At 35.2% G+C, this 27,392-nt stretch overlaps 3 protein-coding genes and 1 long non-coding RNA gene across 9 annotated transcripts; all 4 read left to right on the top strand.

Moving 5' to 3' along the window:
- Positions 1–6,153: 6,153 nt before the first annotated feature.
- On the top strand, positions 6,154–8,746 carry LOC122297250. The gene is made up of 5 exons (XM_043107253.1): positions 6,154–6,568; positions 6,824–6,917; positions 7,603–7,640; positions 7,745–7,880; positions 8,261–8,746. The coding sequence occupies exons 1-5, from the start codon at positions 6,227–6,229 to the stop codon at positions 8,674–8,676; spliced, it is 1,026 nt and encodes a 341-aa protein (XP_042963187.1). The 5' UTR covers positions 6,154–6,226; the 3' UTR covers positions 8,677–8,746.
- Positions 8,747–10,893: 2,147 nt separating this feature from the next.
- LOC122297249 (aluminum-activated malate transporter 4-like) lies at positions 10,894–15,224 on the top strand. 4 transcript variants are annotated; one of them, XM_043107250.1, is made up of 7 exons: positions 10,894–11,688; positions 12,119–12,467; positions 12,612–12,749; positions 12,830–13,099; positions 13,230–13,366; positions 13,453–13,599; positions 14,207–15,224. In XM_043107250.1, exons 1-7 carry the CDS (start codon positions 11,566–11,568, stop codon positions 14,855–14,857), a joined length of 1,815 nt encoding a protein of 604 aa, XP_042963184.1. In that variant the 5' UTR covers positions 10,894–11,565; the 3' UTR covers positions 14,858–15,224. The 4 variants fall into 4 exon arrangements, with proteins under 4 accessions (XP_042963184.1, XP_042963185.1, XP_042963183.1 ...); XM_043107251.1 differs by having other exon boundaries at positions 10,895–11,688; positions 12,123–12,467; XM_043107249.1 differs by lacking the exon at positions 10,894–11,688 and having other exon boundaries at positions 11,887–12,467.
- Positions 15,225–16,783: 1,559 nt separating this feature from the next.
- On the top strand, positions 16,784–20,395 carry LOC122297066 (aluminum-activated malate transporter 4-like). Of its 3 annotated transcripts, none has more exons than XM_043106866.1 (6): positions 16,784–17,256; positions 17,494–17,631; positions 17,955–18,014; positions 18,151–18,287; positions 18,378–18,524; positions 19,435–20,395. In XM_043106866.1, exons 1-6 carry the CDS (start codon positions 16,887–16,889, stop codon positions 20,077–20,079), a joined length of 1,497 nt encoding a protein of 498 aa, XP_042962800.1. In that variant the 5' UTR covers positions 16,784–16,886; the 3' UTR covers positions 20,080–20,395. The 3 variants fall into 3 exon arrangements, with proteins under 3 accessions (XP_042962800.1, XP_042962799.1, XP_042962801.1); XM_043106865.1 differs by having other exon boundaries at positions 17,745–18,014; XM_043106867.1 differs by having other exon boundaries at positions 17,045–17,252; positions 17,745–18,014.
- Positions 20,396–24,306: 3,911 nt separating this feature from the next.
- On the top strand, positions 24,307–25,827 carry LOC122297375. Its single transcript, XR_006238735.1, has 2 exons — positions 24,307–24,839; positions 25,301–25,827. It is a non-coding gene; the product is annotated as an uncharacterized LOC122297375 (long non-coding RNA).
- Positions 25,828–27,392: the final 1,565 nt, after the last annotated feature.

The raw sequence follows: 27,392 nt of genomic DNA, 5'->3' as shown, positions 1-27,392 counted from the left end.
TAGTGTGTTTTCCATAGTTGTGTTTTGTTTTAAACTTTTTCTGAGTTGATATTTAAGTTTAGGACAAAATTTACATGAGGAATGTAAATTTTGGAAACTTTTGGAGTTAGTATGCAAAATCCTTAAGTTATGGGTAAAACGATCATTTTTCCACATGTAGAGAGTAAAATGAAAATTTTACTCTTTAAGTTAGTATTTTTCATATTTCAAATTATTAGTGATTTAGTTCTAACTTTTAGAATCACTAATTACAATTCCTCGTGATCACACTTGAAGTTTTATAAGAAACGCGGAGATCGAGATAAGTTAGCTTTTAACTTACTAGCAGTCTACTGTGTATGTGTGCTAAGTAAAGGAACTACAGTATATGTATGTATGTTATCATATATGTCATGCCATGCCAAGTTATAACGTAATTGTCTATTATACAAAATTTATTCTGTCATCAATTTTTATCTGTTACATAATATATTCTGTCATGTATTACTGTACATTACAAGTATGTCATGTTAAATATGTTGTCTATTATATGTTGTGCCATATTACGAAATGCTTCTATCTCAAGTTGGTCATGTATTTCAAGTTATGTTCAAATCACGTTATGTTACGTCAGGGCTCCTGTCCTTTTGTATTCCAGTCACGTTTCATCTTGAGTACATTCAGTTTGTGTAGAATACATGGGGCCACAACAATTGTGGAGTATGTATTTAACTGCATTGTGATGTATAGAATACATGGAGCCACAACAACTGTGGAGTATGTATTTACACGTAGAATACATGGGGCCACAACAACTGTGGATTATGTATTTACACGTAGAATACATGGGGTCACAACAACTGTGGAGTATGTATTTTTCATGTTAAGTCAAGTTTGCGTAGAATACATGGGGCCACAACAACTATAGAGTATGTATTTACACGTAGAATACATGGGGCTACAACAACTGTGGAGTATGTATTTTTCATGTTAATTCAAGTTTCAGAGCAAGTTCATGCTAAGTCAAGTTTCAGATCAAGTTCATGTCAAGTCAACTTCAGTTCATGTTTCAATTTAAGTTATGTCAATTATGCTATGTTGTACGCTAATTTATGCTTTAATTACTTATGAATTTGATTATGCATTTATGTTTTTACTGTCATCCATGCATCATTAGCCTGTGTGGAAGTTTTTTTTTCGTTAACTTACTGATATTTATAATCAAATCTCACTGTGGTACTCCCAACTACCATTCTTCTCGAATGGTAGATCTTGTTAGAGGACCTGAAGGAGGATCAGGAGCTGACCAACTAGACACGGTCGACTGAACGACGGTGCGTCGTTAATGTTAATATAGTAGTTAAATTACTACTTGTACGATGGAGTTGCATCTCCAGTACTTTTGGATCATAACTATTTTGAACTAGTGTTGTGATCTTAGTTATTCAATGGATCTTTATATATGAAGTATGTTTTAAGTATTTGGGATATTTTCAGTTTGGTGCATAGTATTGCTAAAAAAAAAATATTATCCACTGCGAATATTGCATAATGTTAGATGCATGTTAGGAATATTGCAACTTATATGTCATGAACGGGGGCAGGTAACCTTGTATTGCATGTCTCGACACTTCAAATGTCCGTTCGATTTCAAACGAAATTTGGGGGCGTCACACAAGACATGGCCATGAAAATGCTATTGCAATAGTCTTTCCAAATACTCGGCATAGATACTGTTTGTGGCACATAATGAGAAAACTACCAGAGAAGTTGGGCTCACATGCTGAATTTAAGTGTAGTTTAAAAAGTGTATTGCAAAGATGCGTTTATGATTCTCAGACTTCTTATGAGTTTGAGAAGTCTTGGGAGGTGTTTATTGACACTTACAATTTGAAGGAAAATGCATGGTTTCAAAGTCTCTATAGTGAGTGAATGTATTGGGTTCCCATATACCTGAAAAATACATTTTGGACTAAGATGAGCATAGCTCAGAGGAGTGAGAGTATGAATGTATTTTTTGATAGATATGTACATTCAGGGACTACGTTGAAAGAATTTGTTGATCAATTTGACAATGTACTGAGCAGAAAGTAAAGAATGAGATGGCATCGGATTTCCACTCATTCAATTGCATAGTTTGTATATCTCATTTACCCTTGGAGAAAAAATTTCAAGCAGTGTACACGAATTCAAAATTTAAGATAGTGTAGTCAGAAATAATGGAAATTATCTACTCTCACTGTGTTATCATAAAAACAGAAGGGGCGATTACCGCATATCAAATTAATGACCAAAGAGAAGTTGAAGATGGTATCAAGAAGTCAACTTTGCATGCGTACTTCAATGAAGATGAGTGTGAGGCGAAGTGCATGTGTGAACTATTTGAAATGAGAGGAATTATTTGTAGACACATTCTTTCAATTTTCACCGCAAAGGATGTCCAAGTGTTGTCGGAAAAGTACATTATTGAGAGGTGGATGAAGGACATTAAACGTAGATATTCTCTCATTCGAAGCAGTTACGATGACTTAAGTGGTAAATCAGCTGCTACTCAGTACTCTGGTTTGTTAAAATTATGTTATGAAATAACTACAAATGCATGTAAAAGTGAAGATAATTCCCTGAACATGACAAAGAAGTTTAAGAATGAATTTGATTTACACTAAATCAAAGCCCTAGATGACAGTTGCAAGCACTCATACTTCCATTGATGCCGAAACTGAAAGTTCGAAAAAAATGTTGAGTCCTCGTATTGATAAAGGTAAAGGGAGGCTGCCATAAAAGAGGAGACAACCTACAATAAAGAAGTTGCAAACCAAAAATAAAACGGCTAGTGGTAAGCGACAGAGAAAAAATGTGGGAAGATTTAAATAAAATGATTTTGATATAGTTTTAACGCATTTAAATTATTTACTTTTTTTTATCTATTCAAATGTAGGCACCATCACATATGAAGGATGCATTAAACCCCGCTGATTATGTAATACTGCATCGCAACTGCCTGGTACACAACAAAACGTTATTTCTCAGGTAAAACTTAAATAATATTTCCTACTGCATCTATCTTCTTTCTAAATGCTCTATAGTTTGCATGATTTTAAATATTTCAAACTACTTGCAGGTGAACTTCGAAATGCATGGCCCCCTTGATGATTGATGAAAGAACTTCAAAATGTATGGCCCTGTTGATGATTGATGAAAGATATTGTAGACTGTTGCATAAGAAATTGTAGACTGTTACATTTTTACTATTTAATGAGATTTGAAGACGTTATAGATTGTACATATTGACTAACTATATTCAAAACTTTTTCTTTTCATTAGCTATATGATGTGGTTTTGTATTCTTTTAAACCTTAAACTTTGTTGTGACGTTGGATATTTGAACCATTTTATGAGTATGAAGTTATTACAGGATGGTCATTTTCAAATTATTACAGGATGATCACTTTCAAACTTTTACTATAGGATGGTCATTATCAAATTTTTACTATTAAATATATAGCAATTCAAATTATTTGAAAGCATAACAACAGTGCCAAGTTCATATAGGATATCATTACTTATAAAAAAAAAAGTTCACATAGGATATCACATAATCTAAGAGTTTCATACACAACTGCTCGGTTTGTCCCTTGTACAATATTGATAAAGGTGGCAAACTAATCTATTCCAATTTACTTAACAACATTATACATTTACTTAATCTGTAATTGTTCTTGATTCTATCCAATAACAAAATATTAGAATTGCAAGTCCCCAATACACGTAGGGTTGCTTGCATGCAAGTCCCCGATCATTTTGGAGTTCTTCCTCCCACTTTTGGAGTTCTTCTTCCCACTTTTGGAGTTCTTCTTTTCTCTCTTGGAGGTCACGTTTTCTTTCGTAGACAACTTTTGCTTCATTTTCTACTTCGATGTCTGCCCATAAAAATTACTCGCAGTATGACCTTCCCTGCAGCAAATTATATAAATCATTGTGGGAAATTAAAATGCCAAGTTCAATGTCTGAAAAAATGTTGTGCAAACAAGACTAATTAATTAGTATTTACCTCTCTATTGTAATTTGTACATAAATAAAAAGGTCACTTGGATTTCTAGGAGTGTTTGACAATTTTAGACGTGCCATCTCTCCGCATAAATATTTTAGAGAGGTGTTCGAAGATGATGAAGCATGCGATGAAGACATTGCATATCAAAACTTTAAAAATCTGACTACATTGCAAAACTTGGAGGTTAAAGAGAAAATACCAATGTTGACAGCTGCATTTAATAAACTACATAAAACAACTAACATAGTGAGAGCCTTCTAACTATAGTTGATACCATTTATAAGGGTACGCAACTCAATAAAACATTAGTAATAAACACATAAGCTATTGCATAAGGAAGATCCTTTATACCATAAATATTTCCCTAAGCTTAGTGATGAAGTTACATATAAGCTGTCGTTTTGCTTTTTCTTTGGACAAGTTATTTTCCAACATTGGCAACATTGAAAGTATGTCTATTTTATAATATTCTAGTCTTATATATCTACACTTTCCATTGCAATGTATTTTAATCATTTACTATTTCTGGTATTGCACATGTAGAATTAGAGCTAGAGCTAGTCCTAGAGTGAACATACTATTCATTTTAGTCAATAACACATACATTTTTAAGGTCTTTCCTCTGCATCTACATTTTTTCTTAAAATAGTCAGTAACACATACCCTTTCAAGTATACTTTACTTCTACATTTTTCACTTAAAATAGTCACTAACAGAAGAAATAGCTTCTGCCACCAAGGATTAGAGGGCGCGGCTTAATCAAAGCTCCAAAGTTCAAACACAATGAACCTAAAACAAACATGAATCTTACAAATAGAAAACTAAAACAAGCATTTAAGCATGAATTTTGTAGAAATCGCATCACTAGAAAACTAAAACAAGCATGAATTTTACAAAGCAAAAAAAATACAAGCATTTAAGCATGAATTTTGTAGAAATCGCATCACCCAGCAAACTAAAACAAGCATGAATTTTACAAAGCCGAAAACTAAAACAAGCATTATACCTTGCAACTCACCGTGAAGGGAATGGATAAAAAATCTGATGGATTAGGGTTCGATATGATTTTGATTTAATTAGAGGAATGGATTTAACAGCACTGAGGAAAGAAGGGATTTATCAGGATTTACCCTTCTTTGAGGAAGCGGACGACGACGTTTTTGGTGATGGCAGGCGGTGACGGCGACAACAGTGGGATGATGGGGCTCGGGGAGGCGATTTCCTCTGTGGAAGGAAACCCAATCTACTTAGAGCTAGAAAAGAAGACCTCTGAGCTAACGGGGAGTTGGGTTTCTTTTCTTGTAATGAAACAATGTGTTTAGTAATAAAACACATTGTTTCATTTAGGATTGCAATCCAGTCCCCATATGCAGACTGCAACCAAAATTTTTCAATGGACATAAATAATTGACATGAGTCAGTTTTTAGTAACATGTCTATAAAATTTCAAATTCATGACATCTAATCTTTTAAATTATGTGCAAATAGGTTTTTCAACATTTACTGATGATTTTTCTATTTTATTTAGTCATTTATTAATAATGAATAATAGAGTCAGTAAAAAAATAGGGTAGGGCTACTCTGCCGCCCCACCTTTATCACTGGGCATACCGTCCAATGTTATTTTTAATTTTTTTTTCACATTTTAATCATTTTCTTAATTATTAAGTAACAAAAAAATACACCAATATATTTAAAATCACTTCATTAATCATTAAGTAAAAAAAAAAAATTTTGAGCGATACACTAGAGCAGTACCGCCCGAGTAGCACAACAACATTTTCCAAATAAATAGCATCACTCAATAAATTATTCAAAATGATTGATCAAATCCGAACTCATTTAATTTATTTTTAATTTAAATAATTTGTAAACACAAAATCATGATATTCTATAAAAATACGTTCACAAACTATGGCTTGATTTTATACATTATATTATAAAATTATTTTTATTTAAAATAGATCTAACGTATCATATTAATCATATCAATTCCATCTTCAATTATCACCTAAAAATATCACTCTGCGTAGAAAAATCACAGGCAATTAACCTTTCCTAATGGACCTTATGAAACATTAGGAAAAAAAGAGCAAGAATAGTATAAGCCTATAAGTACGACTGGAGTGTGTATATCCAAGATTTGGGTGAAGGGAGGTGAACCACGCACATTGTCTCCCTCCCGCTCTCGGAAATATGGCGACGATGTCCCATTCTTTTCTCTGCAACAGCTACTCATATTTCACCTCAAAACCTTCACTTTCTCAACGCCAATTGCCCAAATCAACAGCCTCAATAGGATCCTCGAAAGCTAGTACGTGGGCAACTACAACGCCGCCTCCACCACCAGCAACACATCTCATCATCTCCAGTCGTATAAGGGAACAAGTGTGCCGCGCCGCTCGACGCAAGCCTGCTACTGTAGTATCTTCGTCCGCAGACGAGGGCGATGATAACACACGGCGTTTGCTGCAAATAATTCTGTGGGTGGCCGAGGCAGTTTACATTTTGTGGCTCTTCTTGCTTCCTTATGCCCCAGTAAGCCGCTTTCCTTTTCTAGCCACTTTCTGTTTCCAATTGCTTGTCAAGCATTATCTATTGCTTTATGTAATTTGAAATTGTTGGAGTTTCAAGTTTAACGGAAAGTTCGTGGCTTTCGTTGATATTATCCATGGGATTTATCTGACAGGAAAATAGTGTCAACCATAGCATTTCATTCACTCCAATGTTACCATACCAAGATTGGTAGGCCATACTTTAAATTTAAATCAAGTTTTGCTTGTCTTATCTCAGGGAGATCCCGTGTGGGCCATCAGTTCAGACACAATAAACTCTCTTCTGGGTCTTTCTCTCAATTTCTTCTTGATCTTGCCTCTTGCGAATTCTGGTATGTATAGCAATTGTTGGTTATACCCATATTGTGATGTTAATCATCTCAATTTATGGGCGTTCCTCTCCATTCTGATGGATTCCTGTTGCTTCTATAGTGAATTCTACTGACCTAGTAATTATCGATAATGATTTATCATTCTAATGTTAGATTCAGTTTTTTTTCTTATGCTAGAAAATTCATTACCATTGTGCAGATGATATTCATTATTTTGAAATAAACAGCAATATCCCTTCGTTGTTTTTTTAAGCAAGATATTCTTCTTCTCAACGAGTCATTCTAGCGTTCAATTTGTTCTTTTTACCCCTTTAACGAATGCTCTGAATCCGTCTTTTTTTATTATTTAATCATTTGGGATGCCAACAAATGTTAAATTTTTTTAATTGTCAGTTGAGGTGAATTCAAGCTCTTATAATATTTAAAAGAATTTCAATTATACATGGCTCCGGTTCTTATGGGATCTCCAGATTTGGTGACTGTTTTGGTAGTTTATTGGACAACAACATATATATTTTCTGAGAATATTTCTTTAATTGGATATGATGCTGAAATTCATTTGCTTCTAGTAATGGTATGTTCTGCAATTATAGTAGTTGTTTATTTTGTTATCTGGTTTGTGGAGCAATATTTTATTTTGGTGTTTGATCCAATAATCTCTGAAATAAACTTATTGGCAGAGTAGTTGGCATTCACATAATTGATGCCCCGGTTCTTCACCCGGTAAGAATCAGAATACCATGTAAATTTAGCTGGCAATCATTATGTTCCACCATGCTTATTGATACAAATGTTCATATGATGTTGGATCGTTTGTCTTTCATCAGGTTTCAGAAGGATTATTCAATTTTGTTATTGGGTGGACATTCATGTTTGCTCCATTGCTATTCACGGATCGTAAAAGGGACATATACAAGGGGTCTCTCGACGTTCTATGGGGTCTCCAGATGTTCCTTACAAACAGTATGCACTTCTACAAACTCTCATGCAGTCATGCATAATGGGTATTTAGATTGGTTTAAGCATGTAAATACAAGCACAATTTACCAGATTAAATTTGAACTATTGGCGCCCAGGTCTAGTGGGGTAGTCATATTTGTTAGGGTTCCTATGAGCTCGTTTGTACATAGTTGATTTTACTGGATGATGTTCCCCCTGTGGTTAAGTTTGGAAGTGCACCCTAGAGAAGTCTTTGCTTCACTTTTTATATGCGTTAGTTTTCATTTTGGTTCTTCCACTTTTCCCCTCTTTTGCATCCTTACTAGTTTTGTAAAAACAGAGCTAGTGGAATTGAATTAAGTTTACAACTAAACAATGTATCACCATTGTTCTTTTGATTGCAGCATTTTTAATACCTTACATGGCTATCCGAATGAATGAGGCTGGTGCAGACTATACTCCAAGCAAGCGCTCACAGCTGGGCTCTGTGATGACAAACGGTGCTCCCATTGTCGGACTAATTGGCGGGTCTGTGTGTCTGATATCTGCTTTGTGGGCCGTGTTTGGTCGAATGGACAGTAATTTTGGGAGCATAGGGGACAGATGGGAATTCTTGGCCAGTTATCTAGGATCAGAGCGACTGGCTTATGCCTTCATATGGGATATATGTTTTTACCTGATTTTCCAACCTTGGTTGATAGGTGACAACCTTCAAAACGTTCAGGAGAGCAAGGTTGATCTAGTAAACTATCTTAGATTTATCCCTGTGGTTGGCTTAATCGCTTACCTTCTATGTTTGAATCTTGATGACGAATATTAGCTACACTTAGTATTAAGTCAGCTTGAGTATCAGTGAGTAATACATACAGGTAGTAACCTAAGTTTAATTACATTGGCATGTGAAGAGTAGAAAAGTGACATACAGGTAGTAGCCTAATTTTAATTGCATTTTTCAAATTTCTCTTGAGTTTTTCTTTAACTCTATATGATTAATTTTTAAATAAATATTATTATATTAAGAGGTGGTGTTTTATAGTTGTAGATGAGTGGGTGTTTCATCACTTCTCTTTATTAAAATTTACGAGTTTTGCTACGTATAAGTAAAGTCGCACACTAATCTGCATATCAATATTGATTCTTTTATATTGAAAATTTAAATTAGTACTGTTTTTAATAAAATCTACTTTTTGACCAATCATATTAGATTAGTGCATATATTAGTGCACAGTTTTACTTGCAACTAGATTTTTTTAAAACTTAATATCTCGCACGCCCATATTTCTATGGATTTATATTAGTTTAAATTATATTATTTAATTAATGAGTTATAGTGAAATTCAAATATCTCTAAATTTTATGGTGGTCCTAAGTTTATTTAAGCGTTGACAATAGATACTTTGAGATAAAGTTTTTAGAGATTATTTTTTCATAATTGGGTTAGATTCTCTATTAAGTTGCAATTGCAATAGAGAGAGATACGCTTCTAATTATTATTATTGTGTCAACGTTATGGATTATAGAAAATCAAAGATCTTAATATTTATCTTTTCATATTAAAATATTTAATATGTGATGTTAGAGCATCAAGTTGTATATATTTTACTGTCTCGACAAAAGATAATATGGATGTCGTTCTCAACTCAATCTACCCCGGCGGTGCCTTTGACCTACTTGGACTGGCCGATAATCTTGAGGCATTTGTAGAGTTGAAGGTGAAGGAGCTCAAGAACGGTAGACTGGCAATGTTCTCCATGTTCGGTTTCTTCGTTCAGGCTATTATCATCGGAAATACCCAATTTTTCTGGCACTAGAACTTAAAGAGATGTGGTCCATCACTCTTTAATTTTTCAAACGATGTGAACACTTCATCCTAATTTAGGAGAGAGGAGCTGCACGAGGAGAGGAAGGCCAATGTTGTTTTAGTGGATGGCTTTGTGCATGGGGAGATGAAGCACGAGCAGAGGACTGAGGAGGAGATGAAAATTCATAGAGAAGAGGCGAGAGAGATGATTTTGGGGGCAGAATCGGTTTTATCTTTTACTTGTCAGGGAACCAGCCAATTAGGCCTAGAGTGTATGGTGTAAAACATTTAAAGTGGCTGATGAGAAGATTTTATCTTATTATTTTATGTTAAAATATTTAATATTGGCCCTAAGTGATTAAGGCATTTAGCCTTATCGGGACATTTTGTCGGGCTACGCCATCGGTAAGTGTAGCATGACTCTTCTATTAATGGGTTCGTTATTACCTTCAATTTGAGGTTTTTAAGGGTATGAAGCTGAGCATCTACACAGATATCAGACAAGAGTGGCTTACAAGAGTGATGCTAAAGGTACCGAACATTTAAAAACAGAAAAAAAAAGAAGTAATTCGGAATACTCATTCGGGACATATACCATCAAGGAACATAAGAGAGCAGTACCATAGGCACAAGGTTGAATCGCCAGTTGCCACAAGTGATCACATTTTGATGTAAACCATGCATACAAGTACACTGGGGTCACTATTTATCATAAACTTTTATGAATCTCGCACTTACCGAAGAGAAGTACTCTTGCAAGTAATCTGCAGGGGTCAGATTGGTGATCACTTCAGATTGTGATCCGCATGCAGTTCAGTACTAAAGTGCTTGATTTACTTGTTAAAATGTACAACAAGGTGGCGTTTCCTTCCCGCTAAAAAATAGTAATTTCTTTTACCATTAGGATCAGTCGTGTAAAGCCATGGTGTCCTCTTATCCTCTTTTCCAAATTTGACGCTCCCACTTGTCAACTTTTTTGGAATTGGTTGCATAATGATGTAAAGACAAGGTTTTCCCCACAACTACAGTATACACACGTGGGTGTAACTTGTGTCACTAGTCTTTGTATATAAATAATTTTGTAACTTGTGTCCCACGTCTTTGCACAATGATGTAGTCATGTAAATAGTGACCTGTTCCTCAATTTTCTTTAGTTTAGAGTAATTCTATATATAATTATGAAATACATAAACGCCGTGTAATCGTTTTAAAAAATTATTTTTTCTCATATGAGTCTCATGTTTTATTCATTTTTTTTAAAGCAATTATGTAGTGATTATACAATTCATAGTTGCATATATTTTTTTTCTTTCGGCTGATCGCGGCCACCACATTTGGGTCAAGGACCGAAATATCAGAAGAACAATTTCATGGAGCAAAACTGGCACCCTTATGTATAGAAGGAAGTGTGGCATTAATTATTATTTTTGTACTTTGTGATAATACTTTAACCAGCAAATTTATTATTTTGCATTGAATTATTGTGGATGAATGGTTTTTGTGTACGGGCTTTGATCATCGAGCGGCGTAGGTTGTGAATTAGTTGATAAATAATAGCAAACTTCTTGTGACTGAGGTTCTCATATGTTCTTCATTCTATAGCATGCATGTCCCTAAAACCTCAGGGACTTTGGATCAGACCTATATTATTCATGGCACTGCTCTGAGCATATAGCTTGGTAGAGATATCAGGCAAACTCATGTTTGCGGGGGAAAATTCAAGAGAGGCAGATTCAATCACAGGCGGGATCGAGGAGGTTGAAGAAGAATCCATTTTCTGCAACCTTAGTGGCAGTCTGATGCCATGTAAAGAAGCGGCCTAATCTAATGCAGGGCCTTTGTATTTGCTTATATAGAAAATACAATGTGACATTTTACAGCTAAGATGACAACGAGACATAGCTATACATGGAAGTAAAACTATACATGGAAGTAAAAACAGCTGGTGCTAACGGTTATTACAGAATATGCGGGACTCTCAAAGAGGAGGAAATCTCGGCAATAACAGTGATGATAATCTTTACAAGTCTGGTATGAAAGCATCAAGTCATAATTGTTCCTGATTTCCTTTTTGGTTTTCAGTTTACGTTTATTTATTTTTATTTTTATTTTTATTTTTATTTTTTATCTCACTATCTTCTAAAAAATGATGTTATGACAATCTATTAGGGATAATAAATTAGCATATATGTTGCATGGTACATTTTGTGCTTTATATGAGTACTTCTGTGCTAGTTCAATTATTTAGCTTTGCTCAACTTTCTTCTAGTTTCCTTGTGCACTTGGTTTTCAGAATATGGGGAAGCATGTTGTGCACTTCACTGATGTTGTCATGTTGTATAGTGGCTGTTCACTGCTGTGGTTACTTGTTCAGAGAGTCTTATTGGGGTATGCACATTACCGGTGTATGTTCATTCTTCAAATACAACTGAACTTACCCCACCTCCCCTCCAAAAAAAAGACAGGTGGTGAAATGGAGTCATCTAGGCATACTTCTGTATTCAACTATAAAGAAGGTCTACTTGCATCAAGCAGCACTGAAGGACGTGATGATGGAAGGAGTAGATCCATGTGTTTCATCTTGGTGAGTAAAAATATCAAGAAGTCCTGGAATGATTTACAAGAACTTGCTGGGAGAGCATGGGAAATGGGTCACTCTGACCCTCGGAAAGTCATATTTGCAACCAAAATGGGGCTGGCGTTGTCAATTGTGTCCTTTCTCATATTCTGGAAACAATCATATCACGACATCAGTCAGTACTCAATCTGGGCAATCCTCACTGTCATTGTGATGTTTGAATACACTATAGGTATGATAAATATCATCCTTCAATTTATACTCAAGATACATGCATGCTTGCCAGACAACTTCCCCTAAAATATACAGAAGTTAACGTTGCTTCCGTTTAGTTTCTTAAACTGTCTAGCAGCTTATTGGATATATTTTCATGCAGGAGCAACCTTTATCAAGGGTTTCAATCGCGGTTTGGGAACATTTTGTGCAGGAATTCTTGCTTTCTTCTTTTCTGAGCTAACTTTGTTGGCTGGCCAATGGGAGGAAGTTGTAATTGTTATAAGCATTTTTATAACAGGTTTAACTTGCCACTTAATATCTTGATTTACTTTTCCGTGTTTCAAATTATCTAATGTATTTTTTCCCCTCGTTGCTTAGGATTCTTTGCCTCTTATCTGAAGCTGTATCCCTCAATGAAGCCCTACGAATATGGATTTCGAGTATTCATATTGACTTATTGTATCCTTATGGTTGCTGGGAATAGGACTAGAGGATATCTTGAGGCAATTGTAACTCGACTAGTCCTTATTGCAGTGGGAGCAGGCGTATGTTTAGTTATAAATATTTTCATTTACCCCATTTGGTCGGGCGAGGATCTGCACCACTTGGTGGTGAAAAACTTCAAGGGTTTAGCTGCTTCCTTAGAAGGTTTCTAAGCTTCTATATTAGTATGCCAATTGTTATTGAAAGAAGCGTGCTTATTAGTATGCCAAGGATCTGTACTGCTTGTTTTAACTATTGAAACATCCATGCTTACTTTTCCAGTCGTTTTCTGTAGCATGTGTCAATGGATATCTGAAGGGCATTGAATATGAAACTGTCCCCTCAACATTACTTACATGCCAAGCTGCAGATGATCCACTGTACAGCGGTTACCGATCAGTGGTAGACTCTGCACGCCAAGAGGACACTCTGGTATGCAATATCATAATATGTTTATGTTACCTGTTTGGACAAAAAATGCAGGAATTGTGGGGTTTGATTCGTTCTTACATGTGCAGTTAGGCTTTGCAGTCTGGGAACCACCTCACGGGCGCTATAAAATGTTCAATTATCCATGGAAAAACTATGTCAAAGTAAGTGGCGCATTGAGGCATTGTGCGTTCACGGTCATGGCACTGCATGGATGTATTCTATCAGAAATACAGGTGATTATTGTCGTTGTTTTTTCTTGGCAGGATTTCAACTAAATATTTTGCGATCATCCTGAAATGTTATGGCTTGTGGCCCTTCTTGCAACCCTACCATTCGAGTCGGAAGAATATATTTGAAATCTCAAACCTATATAATTTTCAAATTAGGAACTTTGCTCCCGTTAAACAAATGAGCACGAATTAGTTAATTCAAAGTTTATGAGAATTTGGAAGGTCATATCAAGTTTCTGGACTAAAGTGGGAATGGTGGACAACCACTTCGGAGTTGTGGATAACATACTTTTAGTGCAGGTGAACTCTCTTAAGAGCCCCCATGGCAATAATGTTGGAGAAGGGGATGAAGATTTGCTGCAGACACTAGCCCTGTTGTTGATCTTCTCTAGTTATTCATGTACTTTTGAGTTGATAGGCCTATCATTAAAAAAAAAGTACAAAAATTTGGGATTCGTTTTTCAGTTTTTTATAGTTTGTTCATGTAGCCTGAAAAACTATTAGTCCTGATTCTTTTGCCCCGCCGTCCACAACACTGTCATTATGCTCTTGAGCATTACCCGTTGGAAAGAAATGAGCTTCGTTGAAGCTTTTGATTTTGTACATGTAGGCCCCAGCAGAGAGGAGACAAGTCTTTCGCAACGAGCTTCAGATGGTTGGAGCAGCAGGTGCTAAAGTTTTACTTGAGCTTGGAAGGAAAGTAGAAAGAATGGAAAAATTAGGCCCTGGAGACGTACTTAGAGAGGTTCATGAGGCTGCAGAGCAACTACAGAAGAAGATAGACAAAAGATCATATATCCTGGTCAATTCAGAGAGCTGGGAAATTGGAAGACGGCCCAAGACGATAGAATGCCTCGAAGATCTTTTGGATAAAGATAAGGAAAGTGTGCAATTGGGGTTCAAGTCCTTAAGTGAATCTGTACTTGATCTGAGCTCACTTCCAGTGGAGACTCCTTTAAAAAATGGTGGTTCAAAGGATATATTCAGAAAGCAAATAGCTTGGCCATTGCGTCACCCATTCAATGGCGATGCAGTTGCAGAGGAAGATGAATACAATACATATGAAAGTGCAAGCGCCATGTCTTTAGGGACATTTGTTTCACTTGTGATTGAATTTGTTGCAAGGCTTCAAAATGTGGTTGACACATTTGAAGAACTCAGCGAGAAAGCAGATTTTGAGGAGCCTTTTGTCAATGTGCCCACGACAAAGAGGGTTGGATTTTGGATCAGACTATTCAGGTGTTACAGTTTCAAATACTGAGATGCGAGTTTTGCAAATTCATGCTTTTGGTTTTCTAAAAGAGTGAAAATAACAAAATAATTTCAGGGAATATTTCAGCGGTGTAGCCCCCCCATCGATGCAGGAGTTAAAAAAGGCTTTGTGGAGCATTCCTGCTGACAATAGCCCTGAATCAAATGGATTGTGTTCCAGTTTCTTCATGAACTGATGGGACTTGGTTGCTAAAGATCTGTTAATGGCAGCCCTTGATTTCTTGAGTGCTCAAGTTCTACTTCTTTTTTAATACCCAAAGAGGATAAGCCTTCTGGTTCTGCCAAGTACAAACCAGTAAGCCTTAGTTCTATGGTCTACAAAATCTTTGCTTAAATCATGGGTTAACAGATTGTCACCTTTTCTTCTTGGGCACGTTTCTAAGGAATAGGGTGCCATTGTCAAGAGAAGTATTTTATTAATATCTCTTTACCACTATAGCTCACAGCCTTAATAATAAGAGAAATGCTACGACCACAAATATATTTTATAAAAATAAATTCATGAACTGCAATAATATTATATTGATTTTATAAAAAAATAATTTTATAATCTAACGTACTTCGTTAAGTCATTTTAATTTGTTAATTAATTTATTTTTTAAATGAATAATTAGATATGGTAATAATTGGCAAAAGATTGATATGGCAATTACAAACTTATGATAGGCTTGAGGGGGATCTTGTGAAATGGTTGACAACTCGTTTGGTTATACAGTTCAGATGAGATAAGATGTGATATTTTGTTGAAAGTTAAATAAAATATTGTTCTAATATAATTTAGTAGTAGTTATTTCTTGTATTTCTCTACGCGTTAAGTATTAAAAAAAGAGAAATATTTTAATTATAAATAGATTTCATAAAAATAAATTCACATATTAATATATTTTGATGCGATACTGTATTACTTTTTCTTAAACATGTTCATGTTAGATTCATTTACGTTGTGTTTAGGTAATGAGATGATCTCAAATATTTTGTGAATAGTAGTGAAAAAGTAATAATAAAATATTAAATAATAGTGAATAATAATAAAAAATAATAAAATGTAAGCAAAAAATAATGAATAGTTGTTATGAAAACGTGCGACAATTATGATGAATTATATAGAAAAGATAAAGCAAAATAACATAAAGATTTAACGTAGTTCGACAATATTCCTACATCCATAAGAGCACGCGGCAGCTGAAATTTTACTATATAAAATTAAGGTTACATCAAATGCCTTTTACTAACCATAGCCGTACACGGAATTTTAAAAAATTCCTGAAATACCCCTATACCATACACCCCTAACCAATTACTCGTCGCAGCCAGTAAAACAATAAATTACAAGTCCAAAAGGTTAATGCCGTCGTTCTGCTCCATCCCCTCACCCCTCTGGCATCAGCCTGTTTTCTCTGAATACATAATTTCACTCAACATGAGTCAGATAATACAACAATAATAGTGAATACTCATGAATGCTCTACTATTCTCAGAACGTGGTATGATGCATTATTATAAGTAATCCTTCCAAGTTCCAAAGGATTTCTGACCAAACCAAATCCAAGAAAGAACATGCGCAGATCCTACAGATGATTAAACTACATAAATAAATGACAACCTTATCGATCAAACTCAACATAAGTTTCCGTGCCCTATAATTGAAAAGTAACAAGCAATGCAATGCAAGCACAGGCAACCTTCGTTGTCAGATGAGATCTCATTCGATTTTGACTTGATCTGATCATCTTATAAACATTATTTTTTAACTTTAATTTTGTGGGTGAATTCCTACTGGTCTTAAGTTTTAACTCCCAAGTTCCAACGACCTTTCAAATTTTCTTAACCCCCAAACGACACCGTTTCTCTCGCGCTCTCTGACAAATGTATGTCCCTATATATTCTCTCTCTCTCTCTCTCTCTCTCTCTCTCTCGATGCTTAAAAAGTTGAAATCTTTTTTTATTATTACATTTAATTGTTTTTGTTTTTTTGGCTTCTCTAATATCCATTTCCGGTTCGCCAAGGTGCAGCATTAATGGCTGCCAGGATCGGGTCTTTTCGACACAGTTTCGCCGAGAGGAGCAAGGAAAGGCTTCTCCCCAGAAGGGGTTGCTCCGAATTGGGCGTGAATAGTTCCTACAGTGGCGACGATGGAGTCAAATACAGGTGTTTCCGTAACTTCTCTGATGGGATCGTCAACTTCTGGACCGGTATGCGCGAAACTTTGGCCAAGCTATACGAGATGGGCAGGTCCGATCCTCGGAAGCTCCTCTTCGCCGCGAAAATGGGGATGTCCTTGTCCATTGTGTCCCTCGTCATCTTCTTCAAAGAACCGCTCAAGGACGCCAGCCAGTATTCCATCTGGGCAATTCTCACAGTCGTCGTGGTTTTCGAATTCAGCGTAGGTATTAGCTTCGATCATGCTCATGCCAGTTTAATATCAAGGACTGACTTGGAGATTCGGGTGGTTTTCATCCCCAACAAAGAAAAGAGATCGAATTTGTCTTGTTTTATTCACGAATTTATATATATTGTTGGCTTTTTTACCCGAGTTATATTCTCGTTTTACATTCGTGCAATGCATTCTTAGGTGCTTTAAAAGGAAGGGATAATTTTCTCTGTACTTGCTGGTTTGCTTGCAGGGGCAACACTTAACAAAGGATTCAATCGTGCTTTGGGGACATTTTCGGCCGGAGGGCTTGCTCTGGGCATTGCAGAGGTGGCTTTGAGGATTGGGGAATTTGAGGAAGTTATTATAGTAATTAGTATTTTCTTAGCAGGTCAGAACCTTTACGATTAACGTCAAATGCCAATATTTCCCTTTTCCGATCTTCACTTTTTCGTTTTGGATGGAAACTCCATTCTTAAATGACCCTTATGTCTTGATGTATAGGATTTCTTGCAAGTTATACCAAACTTTATCCACCAATGAAGCCTTATGAATATGGTTTCCGGGTGTTCTTGTTGACATTCTGTATTGTATTGGTCTCTGGGAGTAGCTCGTCGCAGTTTTTCCAAACAGCTTTCTATCGGTTATTACTTATTGGGATCGGTGCTTGTGTATGTCTAGTTGTAAATATATGTTTGTATCCCATCTGGTCAGGGGAGGATCTGCACAAATTGGTGGTGAAAAATTTCCAGGCTGTTGCTACTTCTTTGGAAGGTTGGGTCGAATTCTTTTATACCCCGATTTGTACCATATATACATTCTTTTACGTAACTGTCACGGTATCTTTTTCCTTTAATTTGTAGTTGATTGCAATGACATGCTTGGTATATTGCTTCAAAACTGTGTTCAGGCTGTGTTAATGGATACTTGCAATGCGTTGCATATGAGAGGGTCCCTTCCAAAATTCTTATATACCAAGCATCCGATGACCCGCTGTATAGTGGCTATAGATCAGCTGTACAATCTTCAAGCCAAGAAGAATCTCTGGTATGCTTATGTCATGATTCTGGCACCTGTCCTCATGAATAGAGCCAAAAAGTGGCAGGTGATAATTTTAGCTTAATGCTGATATTTCAGTTAGATTTTGCAATATGGGAACCACCTCATGGCCCTTATAAGGGGTTTAATTATCCCTGGAGGAACTACGTCAAAGTAAGTGGTGCACTGAGGCATTGTGCTTTCATGGTAATGGCAATGCATGGGTGCTTACTTTCAGAAATACAGGTGAATAGACATATTCCACCCCCCCTTCCTTTTTTATCTTCTAGATATGTTTGTTGCAGCATTGTATCTGTTCTTATTTCTCCCAGGATGGTGATCGCTCTTTTACGTGAGGCACAATTTATAACATGATCAATTAGAACTGGACATTTGCGTTCATCTGTAATAAGATACTGAAATTGTCTGTTTTAGTTCTTCCATGCCATCTGCAGTAAGTGATAGTAAGAGCAATAATAAAGCTGGGGATGAAGAAACGATCCGTTCCACTTGCTTCTCCTGTCAGCCGTACTTAGCATTCACATTTATCATCTAGTTTCTTTAGGTTAATTCTCAGACAATCAAGATATCTCACATTTTATTTCCATTGGTTTAATGAATAAAAAGAATTCAAAAATTGACTACGTTATGCATAGATATTACAAATGAGAGATGAAGCATGATTTGAAGAGTATAGTTAGTAGTTATGACATGTTGCTGAAGCATTTCACCCTATGAGCTTCTGGAAGATGTCAGTTGGCCTCGTTTGTCTTTAGAAATGAGATGAGATGAGTTGAAATTAAAGTTGAAAATTGAATAAAATATTATTAGAATATATTGTTTTAATATTATTTTTGAATTGGAATTTGAAAAAGTTGAATTGTTTATTTTATTTTATATGAGAATTTGAAAAAATTGTACTAATTAAGTAAGATGAGATGAGATGAGATGTTTTGTGAAAGTGAAACAAGGGAGTCCTCGCTAAGCTCTTTATGAACATTACTTTTTCTAGAGTTCAGAAAAGCTCTCCAGGTCTAGAAATTGGTTGTTGATGCATCTGTTTTTAAGACCTGTGCTTTCGGCATTGAGGATGTAAAATAGCTGTCTTCTGAGCTATCTATTTACACTATCAGCTGTTTTGACTTTGTATCTCTAGGCACCAGAAGAAAAGAGACAGGTTTTTAGTAGTGAGCTTCAGAGGGTTGGTACCGAAGGGGCTAAAGTGTTACGTGAGCTAGGAAGCAAAGTTGAAAAGATGGAAAAATTAAGCTCCAAAGACATATTATCTGAAGTGCATGTTGCAGCAGAACAGTTACAAATGAAGATTGACCGAAAATCATACCTTCTGGTCAATTCAGATAGCTGGGAAGGTGTAATGCGGGCTAAGCAATTTGAAGATCCTCAGACCTTGATTGATGTCGAAGACAATGAAAATAAAGGAATTGTGATCAATTCGCTCAGTGAAACATGGGATTCCCATAATCCAAACATTAGTGTAGAGCCCTCCTCAATGCCGCAGTGGATATCCTCTGAAAGTGTGCTTAAGAAACTGGTATCGTGGCCACGTCTCTCATTTGTTGGGGATTCCATGCTTAATGAACAAGAATCAAAAGTATATGAAAGTGCCAGTTCCTTGTCTTTAGCTACATTTTCATCCCTTCTCATTGAGTTTGTTGCCAGGCTTCAAAATATTGTTGATGAATTTGAAGATCTTAGTGACAAAGCAAATTTTAAGGAACCCATGCCAGCGGCCAAAGAGGTGGTTGGGTTTTGGACCAGACTGTTGAGATGCTTCCGTTGACTTCCTTGTTCAATTGATTCAGCCTGTTATTTTTTTCATTCAATAGTTGGCAATTCATCATTGATTACCGTTTGGTTACTTCATCTTTCTGAATGTAAAGATTGGAAAGGAAAAGAGGGTGAGTTTCTCACCCAAACAGTGATTATAGCCATTGAACTGGGGTATGATCTGATGATATGTCACTTCCAAGGTTTGGTTTTATCTTATTTGAGAGAAGGCGAGCAGGGAAATCTCCAGTGATGGAGCTTTTGTTATGCCGGGATTGTATCAGAAAATTAAGGAGTTGAAAGCTTTATACATTAGTGATGTTTCTTAAGATGCCTGTATCTTTTGTCAATATATATTTTTTGGGTTTCGATACTAACACAAGAGGACCCAGAAAGCACTTGTAGAAAGAGAGATCACCATACTGGCCTTTACTATGCATTTTTTGCTAATTGTGTTGTGTTGTAAATTTTGGCATAAAGTGAAATTTGAGCAATATTTAGCAGAGTTGCTGCTTGAATCAAGAGTTTTAAGGCATAGAGGACATGATCACAACGATCGGATAGCAACACTCCCAAGTTATATAAACTGATTAATATGTGCTGGTCATATATAATTATGAATATATCATTAAAAAAAAGATCTCAATGATGTCACAGGACATCCATGTAAATCGCAGGCAAAAGCACAGTTGTATTCATTCATTGAAGGTAGTACTGGACAGAGATGGTAGACGATAAAGGGAAAGAAAAAGGACAACCTTTTTGGTGGATGAAACGTGGGGACTGGTACTCATTTATCGCCAATCAGAAAAAGTGAAAATAAAGGTAGAAGAAGTATTAATTATGGTAACAAAATCATATACTATGTTGAATACAAAGTCTTTCGATATAAAACGAAACTATCGTGGAGTTGGACAAGTCATTTAAAATTGATTAATGCTAGATATAAATTGTGTAAGCGTTGTGTATTCTTTTTAAAAAAGTAATGATACACTTATAATTTTTTTATAATTATTTTTTATAGATCTTATATTTATTCATTTTTTTCTTAAATAAATGTATAGTATTTACGTACTCTATGACTGTAAATATCATTTCTGTTTATAATTCGTAGCAACAAATTCGATTTATCAAGACCGTAAACTAGATTTATCAAGCAAGAAAAAACCATAGATTTGTTTCAAGAGTTGTAGAGCTGTAAAAAAAAAAAAGATGTATTAAATCCAACAAATTGCCCTCTCTAAAAACATGACATATCCCAAAGGATGTAAAATTGTGAAAAGTAAGAATGTCGTGCCAAAGCTCATAAAATTGTCATGGCGGCTGTTTTAATTTCCTCGTTGGAACCAACTTACCACCAATAAGGAATCAGTTTCATGAACTATGAAGTCATGAATGCCAAGCGGGTAACATAGCATTAAACCATTCCACAAAGCTGAAATTTCAGCAAATGCGTTAGTACCATGACCTAAGAAACAACAGAAACCATGTAAAAAGTTTCCATGATGATCTCTAATATATATATATATATATATAAGACCACCGTTTCCACCAAATCCTGGATTATCTTTTGAGGCAACATATATGTTCAACTTCGTTTTACGGAAAAGAGGAAACATCCATTAATGAAACCAACAATGGTTTCCTTACTTTTATCTTAGCCTTTGATCGAGAGATGTATAGTGTAACATCCCGCCTAAAAAGCCTATTAAGACTTAGCTATTAGCTCCCTTAATCTTAGTTAGCATATTTTCTTAATTTTTTTTTTTTTTTTTGGATTATTCTTAGTTTATGAATTACACTTCTGAGAGTTTAGCTAGAATTTTTGAAATGGTTCTAGTAGTTTAGTTTAGATTATTTGCCATAAAGCCAATGGTAGAGTGACACTTGGCATTATTATTGGCTTAAATATGGATGGTTTTAAGTACGAGTCCAAGCGTGTTTTAAGTTAACGGGCTCTCAATCACTAAGGATGTGATGGGCCAAAAATAGATACCATAAACCTAGACTTATTACACTTTATGGACTGATAGACCTTTCTTAAAGAGTCTTAGAAATTAGGCCCGACTTGAAACCTTTGGACCTAACTTGGTGATAGTAAATGCTTAATTAATGAATGATTTAATGGAGATTTAGGGTCTAAGCCATGTTTAAGTGTCTGGATAAACTTGTATGACCTGAACTTAAGTTTTTAAATTTTCATTAAGGTTATTGGAATTCATGGCTCTTGATGAAATGAGGTACACAAGCATCCATAGGGGTTAATTAGTTGAAATCACATTTAGGCATTTATGGAATGCATGCTATAGGTTGGGTGTGATTAGCATAGTTTCACTTTGTTTCTTGAAATTCTACAAGCATGGATGGTTTTAGAATATAAAAAATATGATGTTTATAAAGTCTGGTTAATTTTGGGATTCTTTTGTAAATAGTAAAAATTTAAGGTCTTGGTGACAATTTTGAAAAGTTTAAGAGTATTTTTTTATAAATACTAATTTTTAAACCCCTTTGAATATCTTGCCTTAGTATAATGTGACAAACGTGCCCTTAAGTTCAATGTGACAAAGGTGCTTTAAATCTCTTGTACGTCTCTTCACTCAATATCCCATGACTTTATCATTTATCATAATTTGCGTTTAGTTGGTTTGCATTATTTTGTCTTTTTTCCTCGTTTGGTGTGACAATGCTAGCTTGAAATGCAGGTGGCCGGTGGAGAAGACAATCCGTTCGTTTTTGTTTGGACGAGCTGAACGAGGGACCCAGATCGATCTTTGACCACGTACGTTCGGTTTTTCACCAACCTTCAAGCACTACTTCAGGCCATCGATCGATGATTCGATCCTGTTTCGATGTCTAGCATTGATACGGTCTTCCGTTAGAAAAATGATAGAATTTCTATTTTATAATAACTTGTTTACCATTATATAATAAAATAACATTATTTTAAATTTTGTTTTTAATTTAATGAATTAAATATAATAAAAAACATTATTATATTATAAATTGTGAAGCTATCACTACTCTCGCTGTATATGCACAGAGGTTCCCACTAAACACACGTCCCATCGAGTTGAACGAGAACCCAGATCTTTCCATCAATGTGTAGTAATTTTGTAACATTAAAATAAAGTTACGTATTAATTTATATATTAATATTAATTTTTTTATATTAAAATTTAAATTAATACTATTTTTAATAAAATTTATTTTTTAACTAATCACAATAAATTAATATATATATTAATATATAATTATATTTACAACTAAATTTTTTCTATATGTAGAGCCTTATGGAAGTTCAGGGTCTCTCTTTTTCCTTCTGTATTTTGGAGAAGAAAAATTTTACTTGTAAATGATAAGAAAAAGATCAAGAGGGTTAGGTTAATTAGCTAATGGGTAGCCCGATCATGTGTATTAGCTCTTGGGCCGTATAATTCCAGGGACTTGTGGAGGTCGGTGTCACGTGTGGTACGTAGCCTGGTAGGCGTGGAAAGAACCTTAAGTAGTGTGAACTTTAAGGCAGCTCTTTTTTTGTGCAGAATGATAATGCATGCAGAACCATCAAATACAATGGAAGAGAGGTGCATGCCCGCGCCATGCCCTGGTTGAATGGGGGCCGGGAGGAGCAGTATACGTAAGTAGCGCGTCTGACATGCATGCAATCAAATTAAAGATCAATTGCGTACTGTCTTTTAGTTTACAATACTAAGTTTTTGCTTGGCAGATAGATCAAAATCTCTGGTACAAATATCGTTCCTTGAGTATAAAAGCCGTAAAAGACAAGCAACTGATGATGATGAACTTTGGAGTTTAGCCTGATATGATATCGTGTGCTTTCAAAAGCAACGACAACGTGTAGTACTTGAGTCGCATGTCCCCGCGGCCATCGGCCTCATATCAGTTTTGATCCATGTATATATAATTTATAAACTGGTCTCTCAATTATATAGATGAATCTGAATTGAAAGATTGCAGCTCGCAGCTAGCAGCTAGTGCTAGTGGAGTCTGGACAGTTTTGGCCGGCTAGCTGCAGATCAACAAAGAATATTAAACAAGCTAGAAAATCTATAGCAAATACACACACACACACATATATGCATGCATAGATGTATTTTGGCATCATTTTTCACTACTCAGTTATCATTTCTAACCCCCTAATTAATTGAATGGAAAATCTATTGTGCTTGTGTTCCTTTGTTCGGTTACTCGAGTAAAGGAAAATCTAGTACTGTGTGCGTGTGTTCTCCATGAATACTCGGAGTACTATATTATGAAGTTCTCTGCATTTGTTTTTCAACAAAATAAAGTATGCATTAACTTCATGCATACGTTTGCATGTGTTAACGTTATGATTATCTCACACGTGATCAGCAGACGGATCATCACGAGCCATTCAAAGACATTGAATTTTTGATAAAGTAGTAGTGGTAGTAGTAGTAGTGGGGGTTGAGGCATTATTTTTAAGTAGAACGGTGGCTCACAGACCCTCAACCACCAATATCATAAGTTTTGTAGCTACTCTTCATGCGCAATTATAGGGACGTTACTTTCACCTAACAAAAAAACAAGAGTCAGAAAACGATTGATGCCTCTGGCTTCTATAAATGCGATCGATCTTTTAGCTAGCTCCAACATGCAGCATTCATCGATCTGAGGTCTACCGGCTTCAAGCATCACGCCATTTTACGAAAGAAGCAATCAAAGAAGATCAGAAATCACCATGTAAAAGCTTCCATAAAACTCATGATGATCATCATCATGAAGATCACTCAGGTACGTAAAATCTTTGTCTGTGGAAATCTATATATATGATCGATCTCCGTTTACTTGCTGCAGTTTCTTGTCTGTGTTGTTTATACGTACTATTCGTACCCTACTAGATATATTTATATATGCTGATAATAGATGGTCACATGGGAACATTGGGAAGAAAACCCGGAAAGGAATTAAAAGATATTGTTCGTAACGTACCCATACTTTCCATTTAATTTCTTATATATAGAAGTACCATTGAATTATTTAAAGATCATAGATGTGAGAAACCACAGCTAGCGTACGTAAGTAATAAGATTGATATTGAATGATCATCTGTACGCGTACGTAGTCTATATGTATATTTATTACTGATAAAAGATGAACTAATTAATAATTGAAGTACTACGTACCTAGCTAGCTATATATATATATATATGTATAATTAAAGCATTCATCACATGATCTTGTTGTTTTTCCAGCACAGGAAAGGAGCAAGGAATAAGATCATGATTTGGACTATTCATTTGAGCAAGATATCATGGGCAACTTATGTTAACAAAGGGCGACAACAGTACGCTATTCAATAACCTCGACCTCGGACCTTCATCTGAGGTGTGCGTAGGGCCTTCGGTGCACCGGAGTCGAACCTAATTCACTGCACGACGTTATTGTAACAATATCATTAATGTTCTTCTTACAATATTCTATCAATCTTGGTTAATTGGCCGGGACGTCCACGCAGCTAAAAAGGAAATAATTATTAGAGACAATTAGCAAAAAATATTCAGCCCTTATAAATTTGCATGCTCACTACTGATGAGCGAGCCTCGAATCATGCATGTACTCAAATAATCGTAGCTGCATGTGTTTGAATTTCCTCTTTCATGTATATATATTAATCTGTTTGATTAATCAGAAGCTAGAAGTCCCTTTTATCTCCGACGGAGATCAGAAACTTAGCAAATGATGATCTAAATTGTAGCCATCATTTTTACAGTGTTTGCTGTATGTTTTCGATCTTTAGTTTTTAACGCTTCCTAGAAAGGTGCGTGCAAGTACGCACGTACTCTAGTAAGAACTCAAAGTTAATTGGGTTTTACACGGACTTCCTCGATCGAAACGACCCAATATTAATTTCCTAATAATATTGGTCGGAATATTACTACTTTACTATATAATAGTTAAACCTTGCGCTAGCTAAACACACATGCATCCATCTTCTTAATTTGTATTGATTGGCAAATAATAATAGGAATCATTTGGTTGCCAGATGATATAAGTTAAAAGTTAAATAAAATATTATTTTAAAAATTAAATTTATATATTATATATGAGTTTGATGAAATTGTAATGATGAGATAAAATGAAATAATTTATATAATTGAGGCCATGATCATGTACTAATTAATATTATTCCTAGAACGCTAATTCTCTTTGATCTTCGATTGGATGGAAGACGAATAAGTTAATTGGAGATTTTGTTCTCTAGCTGATGGGTACGTCTTCCTAACTAGACTGGTCTTTTAATTTATAAAAATGCTTTTAAATTAATTAATTAATTAGATGGTCCCCTTTAATTATTAATTAATTAATTTATAAAATTCATCAAAATCCCAAATGCAAAAATCTTATAATAGTTGACCTATGAGGCTGAGACATCGAAAACATAATAATTCTTGACGATCGATCACTTTCTTGACTAATACATTATATATATAGATCACCAAAATTGTCGGCCATTAATAAATCAAATACGTACATATATAGGTAGGTAGCTAGCTATTTGCATTGGTTAATGGATATGATGCATCGATCAAGTCGAGCATTATACCTATTTTTGAAGAGCAAAGGTATAATATTGACAAAGTAGATCGATTTCCGAGGGCCAAAACCATGGTCGATTGTCATATATATTCATGGTGATAATCATGAAGCTGAGGCCAGCCATGCAAGGTGCATATATATATATATATATATATATGGCTGGCTCGATCGCCGTTGGATCTAATTCTAAGTACGGTTGATGCAGCATGGAAGCATATTATAATATTATAAGATATATATCGAGATATATATAAGATAAAGCAAATTAAGGAAGAAAGAATCTAATGCAAACTCCTGGCTAGCAGCTAGCCTGTTTTCTCATGTCATGTCTCGATCAATCTTCTCGATCGTCTTTTTCAGTAAATTAATCTTTCAGAAAATTATTATTCAAGAAAGTTTCAATAAAATCATCATGTGATCATATATAATAATTAAGATCATTCCCTTTGATTAACCTAATTAGAAATTGAAAATTGATCAAATGCCGTCACCACCACGTACCATACTGCAGCACTAGCTAGCTATATATCAGATCAGAGTGTAAATACCAGTAGTACATGAGATCATATACGGTGCAACCATGCAATGAATTTATATAGAAAAAGGAAAAATATAGTTGCAAGCACAATTATGCACTAATATGTGCATTAATATGATGTGATTGGTCAAAAAATAAATTTTATTAAAAACAGTATTAATCTAAATTTTAAGTATGAATAAATCAGTATTAGTACATAGATTAGTGCG

Source organism: Carya illinoinensis, chromosome 15 (assembly GCF_018687715.1).
Source record: "Carya illinoinensis cultivar Pawnee chromosome 15, C.illinoinensisPawnee_v1, whole genome shotgun sequence".
Classification (NCBI taxonomy): Eukaryota; Viridiplantae; Streptophyta; class Magnoliopsida; order Fagales; family Juglandaceae; genus Carya; species Carya illinoinensis.
The sequence above is the reverse complement of the archived record's forward strand: the minus strand, read 5'-3'. Positions and strand labels throughout refer to the sequence as shown.